This window comes from Oncorhynchus clarkii, unplaced genomic scaffold, assembly GCF_045791955.1.
Source record: "Oncorhynchus clarkii lewisi isolate Uvic-CL-2024 unplaced genomic scaffold, UVic_Ocla_1.0 unplaced_contig_9910_pilon_pilon, whole genome shotgun sequence".
Lineage (NCBI taxonomy): Eukaryota > Metazoa > Chordata > Actinopteri > Salmoniformes > Salmonidae > Oncorhynchus > Oncorhynchus clarkii.
The window spans coordinates 112,501-129,443 of record NW_027258028.1 but is presented as its reverse complement, the minus strand read 5'-3'; the positions used below and the strand labels follow the sequence as shown (position 1 = coordinate 129,443).

Here is a 16,943-nt window from a genome sequence, read left to right as displayed (position 1 = left end):
TATGTAGACTACATTCTGCTAGGTGTGTCTATATCCTACTGTAGCAGAGGTCTGTATGTAGACTACATTCTGCTAGGTGTGTCTATATCCTACTGTAGCAGAGGTCTGTATGTAGACTACATTCTGCTAGGTGTGTCTATATCCTACTGTAGTAGAGAGGTCTGTATGTAGACTACATTCTGCTAGGTGTGTCTATATCCTACTGTAGTAGAGGTCTGTATGTAGACTACATTCTGCTAGGTGTGTCTATATCCTACTGTAGTAGAGGTCTGTATGTAGACTACATTCTGCTAGGTGTGTCTATATCCTACTGTAGTAGAGATGTCTGTATGTAGACTACATTCTGCTAGGTGTGTCTATATCCCACTGTAGTAGAGGTCTGTATGTAGACTACATTCTGCTAGGTGTGTCTATATCCTACTGTAGTAGAGAGGTCTGTATGTAGACTACATTCTGCTAGGTGTGTCTATATCCTACTGTAGTAGAGAGGTCTGTATGTAGACTACATTCTGCTAGGTGTGTCTATATCCTACTGTAGTAGAGAGGTCTGTATGTAGACTACATTCTGCTAGGTGTGTCTATATCCCACTGTAGTAGAGGTCTGTATGTAGACTACATTCTGCTAGGTGTGTCTATATCCTACTGTAGTAGAGAGGTCTGTATGTAGACTACATTCTGCTAGGTGTGTCTATATCCTACTGTAGTAGAGGTCTGTATGTAGACTACATTCTGCTAGGTGTGTCTATATCCTACTGTAGTAGAGAGGTCTGTATGTAGACTACATTCTGCTAGGTGTGTCTATATCCTACTGTAGTAGAGGTCTGTATGTAGACTACATTCTGCTAGGTGTGTCTATATCCTACTGTAGTAGAGGTCTGTATGTAGACTACATTCTGCTAGGTGTGTCTATATCCTACTGTAGTAGAGGTCTGTATGTAGACTACATTCTGCTAGGTGTGTCTATATCCTACTGTAGTAGAGGTCTGTATGTAGACTACATTCTGCTAGGTGTGTCTATATCCTACTGTAGCAGAGGTCTGTATGTAGACTACATTCTGCTAGGTGTCTATATCCTACTGTAGTAGAGGTCTGTATGTAGACTACATTCTGCTAGGTGTGTCTATATCCTACTGTAGCAGAGGTCTGTATGTAGACTACATTCTGCTAGGTGTGTCTATATCCTACTGTAGTAGAGGTCTGTATGTAGACTACATTCTGCTAGGTGTGTCTATATCCTACTGTAGCAGAGGTCTGTATGTAGACTACATTCTGCTAGGTGTGTCTATATCCTACTGTAGTAGAGGTCTGTATGTAGACTACATTCTGCTAGGTGTGTCTATATCCTACTGTAGCAGAGGTCTGTATGTAGACTACATTCTGCTAGGTGTGTCTATATCCTACTGTAGTAGAGATGTCTGTATGTAGACTACATTCTGCTAGGTGTGTCTATATCCTACTGTAGTAGAGGTCTGTATGTAGACTACATTCTGCTAGGTGTGTCTATATCCTACTGTAGTAGAGGTCTGTATGTAGACTACATTCTGCTAGGTGTGTCTATATCCTACTGTAGTAGAGAGGTCTGTATGCAGACTACATTCTGCTAGGTGTGTCTATATCCTACTGTAGTAGAGAGGCCTGTATGTAGACTACATTCTGCTAGGTGTGTCTATATCCTACTGTAGTAGAGAGGTCTGTATGCAGACTACATTCTGCTAGGTGTGTCTATATCCTACTGTAGCAGAGGTCTGTCTGTATGTAGGGTGTGTCCATTGGGTTAGTCAGGAAGGTGACTGGATGGTTGTTGCCCTGCGGTGCGGAGCCCGGAGAGCTGGGAAGAAATGGGATGGGTCCTCGGGGAAGAAATGGGATGGGTCCTCGGGGAAGAAATGGGATGGGTCCTCGGGGAAGAAATGAGAAGAGAAGGGATGTAATCAATCAATCAAATGTATTTATATAGCCCTTCTTACATCAGCAGATGTCTCAAAGTGCTGTACAGAAACCCAGCCTAAAACCCCAAACAGCAAGCAATGCAGGTGTAGAAGCACAGTGGCTAGGAAAAACTCCCTAGAAAGGCCAAAACCAATGAAGTAACCTAGAGAGGAACCAGGCTATGAGGGGTGGTCCAGTCCTCTTCTGGCTGTGCCTGGTGGAGATTAGAAACCTAGAGAGGAACCAGGCTATGAGGGGTGGGCCAGTCCTCTTCTGGCTGTGCCGGGTGGAGATTGTAACAGAACATGGCCAAGATGATTGGTCCTCGGGGATCCACTCAGCCATTAACAATCTCTGGGAATGCTGCAATGCAGATGGAGATGGAGAGAGGAGAGGTGACAGGGAAGAGAGGAGATGAGATGAGGAACAGACAGAATTCTTCTCAGTTGGTTCTAAGGAGACACTTTAGGGTTCCTTTGGTCCCTCTGTAGGGTCCCTCTGTAGGGTCCAGTTCATTAGATGAGAGAGACAGTGTCCAGCTCCTCATTGCTCTCTAATTCATTAGATGAGACAGTGTCCATCTCCTCATTGCTCTCTAATTCATTAGATGAGACAGAGTCCATCTCCTCGTTGCTCTCTAATTCATTAGATGAGACAGACAGTGTCCATCGCCTCATTGCTCTCTAATTCATTAGATGAGAGAGACAGTGTCCATCTCCTCATTGCTCTCTAATTCATTAGATGAGAGAATAATGCCTAACACACACACACACACACACACACCTTAGTGTCCTATACCACCAGGATATTATATTTCCCATGTGTGTAAATGTTGCCTGGTTTGTGCATAAAGCGTTTGACAGAATAAATTCCCTTTCGTATGGATGAAGGACTGTGTGTGTGTGTGGAGGTGGTCATTTTATACACACAGAGATAGTGGTCCAATTACGAGCTCCGTTGTGCCGTTGCAACGTGGAGAGAGAGAGAGAGGGTGTGTGCGTGTTGTCGGTGAGCACCAGCATAGGAGGGAGAGGAGAAAATACAACTCCTACACCAGAACGGAGTGCTGTCTCTCTCTCTCTCTCTCTCTCTTCTTCCTCCGTTCTCTCTCTCCCTCTTCTCCTCCTCAAGCCTCTCTTCCTCAGTTGTAACCGTGGGGTTTCATAGAGAGCTGTAGTACAGTAAGCGACGGTAACTAGGTACGAGCTCCGGGACATTTCTCCAGAGCCTGAATGTCAACCAGCGGCTCCGGCTCCTCTTCTCTGCGGAAAGACTTCGATGTGAAGCAGATCCTCCGGAGCCGATGGAGGTGGTTCGGTCACCCGGCTGTTCCCCCGCCCCACAACCCCCCGCCAGGAGACTTCTTTACCGGGAGAGGAGCAGGGGCCAGCCCCGGAGAGTACCAGAGCCCCTCTGTTAGTGTCTGTTCTACCAGTAACGGAACCGTTAACGGCACCGGTACAGGAAATAACTGCATAGTAGCAGTTGGAACTAGCGGTAACGGTAGTTGTAGTGGTAATAGTTCATGCAACGCCAATAACAGCAAGTTTACGGATAATTATGTTGGGAGTCCCACTGATAATCTCCCGGTAACAGCGTTTGCAGCCGCGGCAGCTGGACATTCCTCTTGTCCGCGGTCCTTCAGCCAACCGGAGTGGGTCACCCGGTTGTCTGTTTCTCACTCTCGGCCGGTAACAGACACAGAGCGCCTCGCGGACGGCTCATCGCTCCTCCAGCCGGCGGTACCGGAGGCGTCTGTTCCCGTGGCTGAAGAGGAGACGGGACTGACCGGAACCGAGAGTAATAATAACCACGACGACACTGCCTCCATCTCCTGCAGGTATGAGGAGAATGAGTTTAGCTTGTTGTCCCCTCTCGGTGCTTTAACGTAGGTCTGTGTCTCAGCTAACTTTCGGTTAGCTTTCTGTTAGCCTGCCTACTGTCTGTTAGGTAGCCTACTTTTTGTACAAAGTTAAATTCTCTATAGATTTTTACTGAATGGTCAACTTTGTATAGCAAGCAGCATTCAACATATGATGCCCGCTGTGGGTCTACCGTATATAGGACGCTCGCTGTATGTGTACCGTATATAGGAGGCTCGCTGTGGGTCTACCGTATATAGGACGCTCGCTGTGGGTCTACCGTATATAGGAGGCTCGCTGTGGGTCTACCGTATATAGGAGGCCCGCTGTGGGTCTACCGTATATAGGAGGCCCGCTGTGGGTCTACCGTATATAGGAGGCCCGCTGTGGGTCTACCGTATATAGGAGGCCCGCTGTGGGTCTACCGTATATAGGAAGCTCGCTGTGGGTCTACCGTATATAGGAGGCTCGCTGTGGGTCTACCGTATATAGGAGGCTCGCTGTGGGTCTACCGTATATAGGAGGCTCGCTGTGGGTCTACCGTATATAGGAGGCTCGCTGTGGGTCTACCGTATATAGGAGGCTCGCTGTGGGTCTACGGTATATAGGAGGCTCGCTGTGGGTCTACCGTATATAGGAGGCTCGCTGTGGGTCTACCGTGTATATAGGAGGCCCGCTGTGGGTCTACGGTATATAGGAGGCTCGCTGTGGGTCTACGGTATATAGGAGGCTCGCTGTGGGTCTACGGTATATAGGAGGCTCGCTGTGGGTCTACCGTATATAGGAGGCTCGCTGTGGGTCTACCGTATATAGGAGGCTCGCTGTGGGTCTACCGTATATAGGAGGCTCGCTGTGGGTCTACCGTATATAGGAGGCTCGCTGTGGGTCTACCGTATATAGGAGGCTCGCTGTGGGTCTACCGTATATAGGAGGCTCGCTGTGGGTCTACCGTATATAGGAGGCTCGCTGTGGGTCTACCGTATATAGGAGGCTCGCTGTGGGTCTACCGTGTATATAGGTGGCTCGCTGTGGGTCTACCGTGTATATAGGAGGCTCGCTGTGGGTCTACCGTGTATATAGGAGGCTCGCTGTGGGTCTACCGTATATAGGAGGCTCGCTGTGGGTCTACCGTATATAGGAGGCTCGCTGTGGGTCTACCGTATATAGGAGGCTCGCTGTGGGTCTACCGTATATAGGAGGCTCGCTGTGGGTCTACCGTATATAGGAGGCTCGCTGTGGGTCTACCGTATATAGGAAGCCCGCTGTGGGTCTACCGTATATAGGAGGCTCGCTGTGGGTCTACCGTATATAGGAGGCTCGCTGTGGGTCTACCGTATATAGGAGGCTCGCTGTGGGTCTATACAAATGTATAATTCTTGTGCAATTTACAGTGAGCTCCAAAAGTATTGGGACCGTGACTATTTGTGTTGTTGTTTTGTCTCTGTACTCCAGGACTTTGGATTGGAAATGATACAATGACTATGAGGATACAGTCCAGACTGTCAGCTTTTAATTCGAGGTGGTGTTTAGCGATTTTGTGTTTTTTGAGGTTGATTTGGTTTCTGTTCAATTAATCAAAAATTAATCACGGTTTTCAGTTTCAATCATTTATTTATTAGGCCTATGTGGGGATGAATTCTGTATCAACACTGAATTAAACAATGAATACATTTCCCCATGATGGTAGTGACTGCCCAGTACTGCTGATCACTTCTTAACCATTTTAATAAAATAAATAATGTCATCTCTATAAGACACATATGTCAGAGTCAAGGCCCGCGGGCCACATCCGGCCCGCAAGAAGGTTTTTTACGGCCCCTGGGATGATCTTGATTTATTATTAGAACCGGCCCGCAGCAAGCCGGCAGCCCGCAGATCTTTTACACGCACCAATACTACATTTCCCACAATGCAAAGGTGACGCACCGAGCAGTAGGCTGCTTCATTTCAATATTTATTGGCACAGCAGTCGTCAGCATCACAGTAAAATTAACTTTCAGATACCCATCAAAAATGGCAAAACGGAAGGTGGATACTGAGAACCGGGGGTTTCAAACAAGGTGGGAGTCGGAGTATATGTTCACGAAGGTAGCTGGAAAACCTGTGTGTCTTCTGTGTGGAGAAAGTGTGGCGGTACTGAAAGAGTATAATCTGAGACGACATTATGAAACGAAACACGCGGACAAAAACAAGAATATGGACATGGAACAAAGGCTACAAAAGGCAGAGGAATTAAAACGAGGCCTCAAATCTCGACAGGCTCTGTTCAAAAAAGCCAAATCACAAGGCCAGGCTGCTGTCAAGGCCAGTTTTATTTTGGCAGAAGAGATCGCTAAATCAGCCCGGCCATTTACGGAGGGGGATTTCATCAAAAACTGCATGATTAAAGTTTGTGACGAAGTTTGCCCAGAAAAAAGGCAACTCTTTTTAAATGTGAGTCTGAGCAGAAACACCATTGCCGAGAGAGTAGACCAGTTGTCCATCAATCTAAAAGAGCAGCTTGTGAAAAAGGGAAAAGATTTTATTGCATATTCCTTGGCTGTGGATGAGAGCACCGACATTTCCGACATTGCCCAGTTGTCAATTTTCATCCGCGGAGTGGACTCCAACCTAAGCGTGACAGAGGAGTTTTTGGCTTTACGTCCTATGCATGGCACAACTACGGGGCATGATTTGTATGAAGAGGTGTCAAGATGTGTAAATGAGATGGAGCTGCCTTGGGAAAAACTCGTGGGTTTGACAACCGACGGAGCACCTGCGATGTGTGGACACAGGAGCGGACTGGTGGCGAAGATACGGGAAAAGATGCAAGAGGAAAACGCGACAGGTGAGCTGACAGCTTATCATTGTATCATACACCAGGAAGCGTTGTGCGGTAAAGCCTTGAAAATGGAGCATGTAATGAGCATCATCACGCGCACAGTTAACTTTATCAGAGCCAAAGGTTTGAATCACCGCCAGTTCAAGGCATTTCTGACGGAGTTAGAAACGGAGCATGGTGATTTGCCTTATCACACAGAGGTGCGATGGCTAAGCCAGGGAAAGGTGCTTCAAAGATGTTTCGAGCTTCGTGAGGAGATTTGTCTGTTCTTGGACAGCAAAGGGAAAGACACAACACAACTCCGAGACGAAATGTTTCTGTGTGAAATGGCTTTTCTGTGTGACATTACGAGTCATCTGAATGCAATAAACTTGCAGCTGCAGGGTCGGGATCGTGTCATCTCTGATATGTACAGTACAGTGAAGGCATTTAAAACCAAACTGACTCTGTGGGAGACGCAGATGCGGAAAGAAAATTTGAGCCACTTTCCCAGCTGCCAGACCATGAAAGAGAAGCTCTCTACCAGTGCGTTCCCGAGCACACAGTTGGCTGATAAAATAGGTATGCTTGCCGCTGACTTTCGACGCCGATTTGCTGACTTTGAAGCACAAAAAAGCAGGTTGGAACTGCTCGGTAACCCATTTGCTGTTGACGTGGAAAGCTCACCACCAAACATCCAAATGGAGTTGATTGACCTCCAATGCAATGATGCACTGAGGGCAAAATATGCGGCAGTGGGTGCTGCGGAGTTCGCCCGTTTCCTCCCCGGCACAATGCCCCAGCTGCGCATCCAGGCTGCTCAAACGTTGTCTATGTTTGGCAGCACATACCTGTGTGAACAACTGTTTTCTTTGATGAACCTGAACAAAACATCACACAGAAGTCGACTTACTGCTGAACACCTCCACTCAATTCTGAGGATTTCTTCAGCTCAGAGCCTTACCCCGAACATTGATGAACTTGTGGAAAAGATGGGACACCACCAAGTATCACCCTCAACCTCAAACAAGTGAACATTACTGTGCAATCACATATTTAGAGTTTTTACTCAGTTCAAGTTTAAAAGTTAAAATTTAATATTTGTTTTCACTGCATGTTACTTCTCCTTAAACAAAGTGTTGTTTTTGATTAATAGATTTTTGCACTTTATTTTTTTGTATTTCAATCCAATTATATTTTAAAAATATTTCAGTTGAGTGGATGATAGAAAATTGCTATTATTGTTTTTTCTTTGAAGTAAATTTAGCCCACTTTTGCTAAAATAGAAAATATAGTCTACTGATGGTGCCTTGAATACCGGTTTCTTTCATTTAATGTTCATGTTATGGGGATATTTATATAAAGGAAATTTGTCTTTTGTGTCTGTTGAAAATTAAAGATTACTGACAGAGCCATAAGAAAATATTGCTTTATTTATCTGATCATATTGTAATATATTTGTTAGGTTTTCAGTAGGTTCAATTAGGTTCACTAGACTATATGCGTCATTTAAAAATTTTTCAATGAACATTCGAACAGTCCGGCCCTCGTCTTGTAGCTGATTTTTTTATTTGGCCCTCCGTCCATTTGACTTTGACACCCCTGCTATAAGAGATGGCGGCAGGGTAGCCTGTTGGACTAGTAACCCCCGAGCTGACAAGGTAGACATCTGTCGTTCTGCCCCTGAAAAGCCAGTTAACCCACTGTTCCTAGGCCGTCATTGAAAATAAGAATTTGTTCTTAACTGACTTGCCTAGTTAAATAAAGGTTAAAAAAAGAGAGAGAGGGGGAAAAAAAAGAGCTGACAATATCCCAATTTTAGTAGTTCTTCAAAGGTAAATAATAAATACTTTTATGACTGCTGAATACCAACTATTAATCTTTTCAAACCCAGAGTCATTGGAAGAACAGGAAGTTACCAAACCACAGAAGATGTAAATAATATATGGCGTTTAGTACTGGCTAGCTAGCAAACTTGGAAACAATGACCCATTCCTATAAGTGTATACTATTTTTAAGTAATGATACATAATACACATTTCAACCTAGCCTAGCTTTTAGCTAGCTACAGTGGTATTTTCAACCTAGCCTAGCTTTTAGCTAGCTAGTGTTATTTTCAACCTAGCCTAGCTTTTAGCTAGCTAGTGTTATTTTCAACCTAGCCTAGCTTTTAGCTAGCTAGTGTTATTTTCAACCTAGCCTAGCTTTTAGCTAGCTGCTCGTCAGTGCAAGCTAGTTTGACACCGTCTCTCTGGAGAGCAATGAGGCAATGGACACCGTCTCTCTATAAGTTAGAGAAAGAAGTTGAAGATAATAAAATATGTTTTGTTTAGTTACTTTATCACCTGAAACGATATATATTTATCCTGTCTTGAATGACAAGGTCACATCTTTTTTTTTTACAATGTCTCAAAATAAATGCAATCGTGCGCTACAAACACACTTCACTAAGTCTTCGTGTTTGACCGGACACGTTTTAAGCGGGCGCAACAATGGATTCTAGTTATTGTAGTTAATTACCGAGTTGTTTTGCACTAAACTACATAGAACATTGGCCTGTTGAAAACTACAAGTCCCATACCACAATGTTACAGTTCAGGCTTGATCGGATTTTCTGTACAGAAACTGCAAATCAAAGCTCATGGAAAAAAAAAAGAACGAATTAGAATATGAATAATTTAACCTACGTTGGTCAATTGGTTGTTTAAAAAAACAACAGACATTTCGGTTAATCGTTCAGCACTAATTTCAGGGTATTTTCATCCATATTAGAAATTACAGCACTTTGTGTATATTGTCGTCCCCCCCCCCAGATTTTAGGGAAGCAAAAGTATTGGGACAAATTCACTTAAGTATTTGGTCCCCATATTCATAGCACATTATGACTACATGTGACTACAACTTGTTGGATTCATTTGCTGTTTGTTTTGGTTGTGTTTCTGATTATTTTGAGCCCGATAGAAATTAACGGTAAATAATGTATTGTGTTATTTTAGAGTCACTTTTATTGTTAATAAAAAAAATAGAATATGTTTCTACGTTTTAATGTGAATGCTACAATGATTACGGATAATCCTCAATGAGTCGTAAATAATATGTGAGAAAGTTATAGGCATAAATATCACAACCCCACCAACAAATGCTAACCTCCCCTGTTATTGTAATGGTGAGAGGTTATAAAATGCTAACCTCCCCTGTTATTGTAATGGTGAGAGGTTATAAAATGCTACCCTCCCCTGTTATTGTAATGGTGAGAGGTTATAAAATGCTAACCTCCCCTGTTATTGTAATGGTGAGAGGTTATAAAATGCTAACCTCCCCTGTTATTGTAATGGTGAGAGGTTATAAAATGCTAACCTCTCCTGTTATTGTAATGGTGAGAGGTTAGCGTGTCTTGGGGCTATGATATAAAATGCTAACCTCCCCTGTTATTGTAATGGTGAGAGGTTAGCATGTCTTGGGGCTATGATATAAAATGCAAACCCCTCCCCTGTTATTGTAATGGTGAGAGGTTAGCATGTCTTGGTGGTATGATATAACATGCTAACCCCTCCCCTGTTATTGTAATGGTGAGAGGTTAGCATGTCTTGGGGCTATGATATAAAATGCTAACCTCCCCTGTTATTGTAATGGTGAGAGGTTAGCATGTCTTGGGGCTATGATATAACATGCTAACCCCTCCCCTGTTATTGTAATGGTGAGAGGTTAGCATGTCTTGGGGCTATGATATAAAATGCTAACCTCCCCTGTTATTGTAATGGTGAGAGGTTAGCATGTCTTGGGGCTATGATATAAAATGCTAACCCCTCCCCTGTTATTGTAATGGTGAGAGGTTAGCATGTCTTGGGGGTATGACATTTGTGCATCTAACTTTCTCACTCATCATTATTCACGATTCATTCAGGATTGTCCCAACCCAGCAGCGTTGCAGTTCTTGACACACTCAAACCGGTGCGCCTGGCACCTACTACCATACCCCCGTTCAAAGGCACTTAAATCTTTAGTCTGACCCATTCACCCTCTGAATGGCACTCCTACACAATCCATGTCTCAATTATCTCAGGAGCCAGCAGACTAAATTGCAGACTAAATTGCAGTGTGTGTCATGCTATGGTCTTGACAATTAAATTAAAACACTATCTTGAAAGTGTGTGTGTGTGTGTGTAGGACTTCCAACAGCAGCGCAACGCTGTCCTCATGTGTGTCGATGGAACCGTGTGCGTCCCCCGACGAGTGTGTGTACACGGCTCACACACACGCAGACCTGACCTTCAGCAGGATGGAGACCTACCTCCGAACCAAGCAGCTGTGTGACGTCACTCTGGTGGCAGGGGACAGGAGGATACCTGCTCACAGGTAACACACACACACACACACACACACACGCACACAGTTGAAGTGGGAAGTTTACATACTCTTAGGTTGGAGTCATTTAAAACTCGTTTTTCCAACCACTCCACAAATGTCTTGTTAACAAACTATAGTTTTGGCAAGTCGGTCAGGACACCTACTTTGTGCATGAAACAAAAATAGAACTGTTTGGCCACAATGATCATCGTTATGCTTGTAGGAAAAAGGGGGAGGCTGCAAGCCGAAGAACACCATCCCAGCCGTGAAGCATAGGGGTGGCAGCATCATGTTGTGGGGGGTGCTTTGCTGCAGGAGGGGCTGGTGCACTTCACAAAATAGATGGCATCACGAGGAAGGAAAATGATGTGGATATATTGAAGCACCATCTCAAGACATCAGTAAGGAAGTTAAAGCTTGGTTGCAAATGGGTGTTCCAAATGGACAATGACCCCAAGCATACTTCCAAAGTTGTGGCAAAATGGCTTAAGGACAACAAAGTCAAGGTATTGGAGTGGCCATCACAAAGCCCTGACCTCAATCCTATTGAAAATGTATGGGAAGAACTGAAAAAGCATGTGCAAGAAAGGAGGCCTACAAACCTGACTCAGTTACACCAGCTCTGTCAGGAGGAATGGGCCAAAATTCACCCAACTTATTGTGGGAAGCTTGTGGAAGGCTACCAGAAACATTTGACCCAAGTTATACAATTTAAAGGCAAAGCTACCAAATACTAATTGAGTGTATGTAAACTTCTGACCCACTGGGAATGTGATGAAAGAAATAAAAGCTGAAATAAATCATTCTCTCTACTATTATTCTGACATTTTACATTCTTTAAATAAAGTGGTGATCCTAACTGACCTAAGACAGGGAATTTCTACTAAGATTAAATGTCAGGAATTGTGAAAAACTGAGTTTTGAAATGTATTTGGCTAAGGTGTATGTAAACTTCTGACTAAAACTGTACACACACACACACACACACACACACACACACACACACACACACACACACACACACACGTATAAATATATAATTATATATATATATAAATGACATTTGTAATCAGCACCTGTTTGGAACACACAGCTTTATCTTCTATTTTTAACTATTCACATTTATTCATTATACATCTGACTTCCCCCTTTTACCTCCAGTGAACACGCCCCCTGTTTTGATTTGACAGCTTCTACCTCCAGTGAACACGCCCCCTGTTTTGATTTGACAGCTTTTACCTCCAGTGAACACGCCCCCTGTTTTGATTTGACAGCTTTTACCTCCAGTGAACACGCCCCCTGTTTTGATTTGACAGCTTGTACCTCCAGTGAACACGCCCCCTGTTTTGATTTGACAGCTTTTACCTCCAGTGAACACGCCCCCTGTTTTGATTTTACAGTGTCTTCGGGAAAGGACTCAGACCCCCACCCCTCTCGACTGTTTCCACATTTTAATGTTACATACATTCTAAAATATATTTAAATTAATACACTGCCTCATTGATCTACACACAGTACCCCATAATGACATCACAATACCCCATAATGACATCACAATACCCCCATAATGACATCACAGTACCCCCATAATGACATCACAGTACCCCATAATGACAAAGCTTTTTTTGTGTGCAAATGTATTAAAAATTAAAAAATCAGAAATACCTTATTTACATAACTATTCAGACCCTTTGCTAGAGAGCCTCTAAATTGAGCTCAGGTGCATCCTGTTTCCATGAATCATCCTTGAGATGTTTCTATAAATTGATGTGGTAAATTTTAATTGATTTGGACATGATTTTGGAAAGGCACACATCTGTCTATATAAGGTCCCACAGTTGACAGTGCACGTCAGAGCAGAAAACCCAAGGTGGAAGGAACTGTCTGTAGAGCCTCGAGACAGGATTGTGTTGATGCACAGATCTGGGGAAGGGTACCAACAAATGTCTGCGCCATTGAAGGTCCCCAAGAACACAGTGGCCTCCATCATTCTGAAATGGAACAAGTTTGGAACCACTAAAACTCTTCTAAGATCTGGCCACCCGGCCAAACTGACCAATCAGGGGGAGAAAAGCCTTGGTCAGGGAGGTGACCAAGAACCCAATGGTCATTCTGACAGAGATCTAGAGTTCCTCTGTGGAGATGGATGTCCTTCTGGAAAATTCTCCCATCTCTGCAGCACTCCACCAATCAGGCCTTTATGGTAGAATGGCCAGACGGAAGCCACTCCTCAGTAAAAGACACATGACAGCCCACTTGGAGTTTACCAAAAGGCACCTGAAGACTCTCAGACGATGAGAAAAAATTTTCTCTGGTCTGATGAAACCAAGTGCCGTGTCTTTGCTATGGCGGATGAAGTGATAAGACATATTTTATATTCTATAAAATCATTTCTCTGTAATTAATATTACCTGATTGAACTAATCATGTAATTAAATAGAAAGTCGGGGCACCACAAAATAATGTTTATAGAGCTGTTATCTTCCGAATAAACTCTTAAAGACCTAGTAATATTTTACATCAATAACAGTCTATTTAATCATCACCTTATTCAGTCTCATCTGAAAGTTGTAAATTCTTGGTTTTCTTCATGAACCCTGGCTAACAAGTTGAATCAGCAATACAACATTTGGTTTCATTATTTATTTACTAAATACCTAAACAGTCACACAGAATTACACATACACAGGATGGGTCATACATTGATTACTAATGATGTCATAAAAGAAAACGTCCCTAGTGGACGGAACAGATATGACGGCTGGTTACACAAAGAAAGGGGGTTGGGTTTGAGTGAAAGAGCAGGAAGACTAAGGAACAAAAGGAATTTGGTCTCTGATTGGACCTCGTGAAGCTGTGTTATCGTAAATACAGAATCTTATGCATTCTAAATAACCGCCCATTTTGGAAAAAAGGGAAAATGCAAGAAATATTTACTCTGAGCGCTGCTTCAATAGGTTTGTCGTAGATGGAAGGCCGTGTTGGCCAACAGAGATCTTCCTGTCCTTTTGAAGAATGTCTGGTAGAACGGATGCGTTGTAGTACCGTCGTATGTTTGGTAGAAGAGACACTTTGTCCGTCCTTTCCTAGTCCACGTTTACAGCTGCTGCTGCTAACTCAACGGCTAGGAGGTATCACTTCTTTAGTGAATAAGAGTTCAAAGTTCATACCAAGTTGCCATACTTGAAGCTCACGCTGAAGTTGGCTTAGTTCCCCGGGAACACAAATGTTAATTTCGTTAATAGGGACTTATGTAGTGGGGAGAGAAGGGTGTGTTTCATAGTTTACAACCAATGTCTGTTCACTTGGGCGGGGCCACGGAGTGAACAGAATTGACCTAGAAATTTAGAAACAATTCTCGCATTTAGAAGCTAAAATTACGTTGAATCTTTTCACAAATAGTTTCATATTTAAATTGCACAACAATTCCATATGAATCTGATAACTAGAATGTGTAGACTTTCCAAGATACAGTTTACGTCGTCCTGTCATCAGTAATAATATCTCAGACGACATCATATTCTTTAAGTACCAACGCATATTTTCAACTGGTTAGTAGAGAGAGAGGAAATCCAACCCGACAGAGCTTGAGAGGATCTGCAGAGAAGAATGGGAGAAACTCCTCAAATACAGGTGTATCAAGCTTGTAGCGTCATACCCAAGAAGACTCGAGGCTGTAATCACTGCCAAAGGTGCATCAACAGTAAAAGGGTCTGAATACTTATGGAAATGTGATTTTTGTATTTTTCTATTAAAACACAGAAGATGTCTCACTATATTGAAAAATACAGAAGACTCTCGGTCGACCAAGATTTGTTTTAGTCGGGGACACTGTCACACCCAGACACACCAGGCCTCTTTTCCCCCATAATGCATCTCATTGTAAAGGGGAACTATAGATGACAGATGCCCTATATTGGTACTACGGAACATAACTGTAATTTCTCCTTCCATTTCCTCATTTCAGATTTAGTCCCTTTCTGTCTCTCTGTCTCTGTCTCTCTCTCTCCTCCTTTCTTCTGAAGGACATACAGTTATATATATATATTTGCACACACACAAAACCAGTCAAAAGTTTGGACACACCTTAGATTCACACAGGACACCGAATAGGACAGGAGAAGTACTCCAGATATAACAAACTGACCCTAGCCCCCCGACACATAAACTACTGCAGCATAAATACTGGAGGCTGAGACAGGAGGGGTCAGGAGACACAGTACCGGTCAAGTGTGGACACACCTACTCATTCAAGGGTTTTTCTTTATTTTTACTATTTTCTACATTGTAGAATAATAGGGAAGACATCAAAACTATGAAATAACACACATGGAGTCATGTAGTAACCCAAAAAATGTTAGAGAAATTAAAATATATTTGACATTCTTCAAAGTAGCCACCCTTTGCCTTGATGACAGCTTTGCACACTCTTGGCATTCTCTCAACCAGCTTCACCTGGAATGCTTTTTCCAACAGTCTTGAAGGAGTTCCCACATATGCTGAGCACTTGTTGGCTGCTTTTCCTTCACTCTGCGGTCCAACTCATCCCACACCATCTCAGTTGGTCGGGTCGGGTGATTGTGGAAAGTAGAAAATAAAGAAAAACTCTTGAATGAGTAGTTGTGTCCAAACTTTTGACTGGTCCTGTACATGGATCTGATTCGCACAGATACTTTTTATGAATAGATTGATTGAAGGAATTGATTATTGATTGATTGATTTTAGTTTGAAAAAAGTTATTTGATGTGTTGACCAAAAACAACGAATTAAAAAAACTAAGAAATTATTAATTTAAAAACATTTATTTTTTTAAATGGAGACCCTCTAGAAATAAATGTTTGGTTTTATAACCTTTTATTGTGAAGGGTACATCTCATTCCGTCAGTGTTTTATAACCTTTTATTGTGAAGGGTGCATCTCGTTCCATCAGTGTTTTATAACCTTTTATTGTGAAGGGTGCATCTCATTCCATCAGTGGTTTATAACCTTTTATTGTGAAGGGTGCATCTCATTCCATCAGTATTTTGTACACTTCACAATAAAAGGTTATAAAACACTGACGGAATGAGATGTACACTTCACAATAAAAGGTTATATCTCATTCCATCAGTGTTTTATAACCTTTTATTGTGAAGGGTACATCTCATTCCGTCAGTGTTTTATAACCTTTTATTGTGAAGGGTACATCTCATTCCGTCAGTGTTTTATAACCTTTTATTGTGAAGGGTACATCTCATTCCGTCAGTGTTTTATAACCTTTTATTGTGAAGGGTGCATCTCGTTCCATCAGTGGTTTATAACCTTTTATTGTGAAGGGTGCATCTCATTCCATCAGTGGTTTATAACCTTTTATTGTGAAGGGTGCATCTCATTCCATCAGTGGTTTATAACCTTTTATTGTGAAGGGTGCATCTCATTCCATCAGTATTTTGTACACTTCACAATAAAAGGTTATAAAACACTGACGGAATGAGATGTACACTTCACAATAAAAGGTTATATCTCATTCCATCAGTGTTTTATAACCTTTTATTGTGAAGGGTGCATCTCATTCCGTCAGTGTTTTATAACCTTTTATTGTGAAGGGCACATCTCATTCCGTCAGTGTTTTATAACCTTTTATTGTGAAGGGTACATCTCATTCCGTCAGTGTTTTATAACCTTTTATTGTGAAGGGTACATCTCATTCCGTCAGTGTTTTATAACCTTTTATTGTGAAGGGTACATCTCATTCCGTCAGTGTTTTATAACCTTTTATTGTGAAGGGTGCATCTCATTCCGTCAGTGTTTTATAACCTTTTATTGTGAAGGGTGCATCTCATTCCATCAGTGGTTTATAACCTTTTATTGTGAAGGGTGCATCTCGTTCCATCAGTGGTTTATAACCTTTTATTGTGAAGGGTGCATCTCATTCCATCAGTGGTTTATAACCTTTTATTGTGAAGGGTGCATCTCATTCCATCAGTGGTTTATAACCTTTTATTGTGAAGGGTGCATCTCATTCC

At 42.6% G+C, this 16,943-nt stretch overlaps 1 protein-coding gene across 1 annotated transcript in view; it reads left to right on the top strand.

Moving 5' to 3' along the window:
- The first annotated feature begins 3,161 nt into the window (after positions 1-3,161).
- The window catches only part of LOC139394573 (kelch-like protein 5), a 43,011-nt gene continuing 29,229 nt past the window's right edge, over positions 3,162-16,943 (top strand). Inside the window, exons 1-2 of the mRNA XM_071142670.1 lie at positions 3,162-3,769; positions 10,759-10,947. Of these exons, the coding sequence (XP_070998771.1) occupies positions 3,162-3,769; positions 10,759-10,947 (797 nt within the window). The remainder of the gene's footprint in view (positions 3,770-10,758; positions 10,948-16,943) is intronic.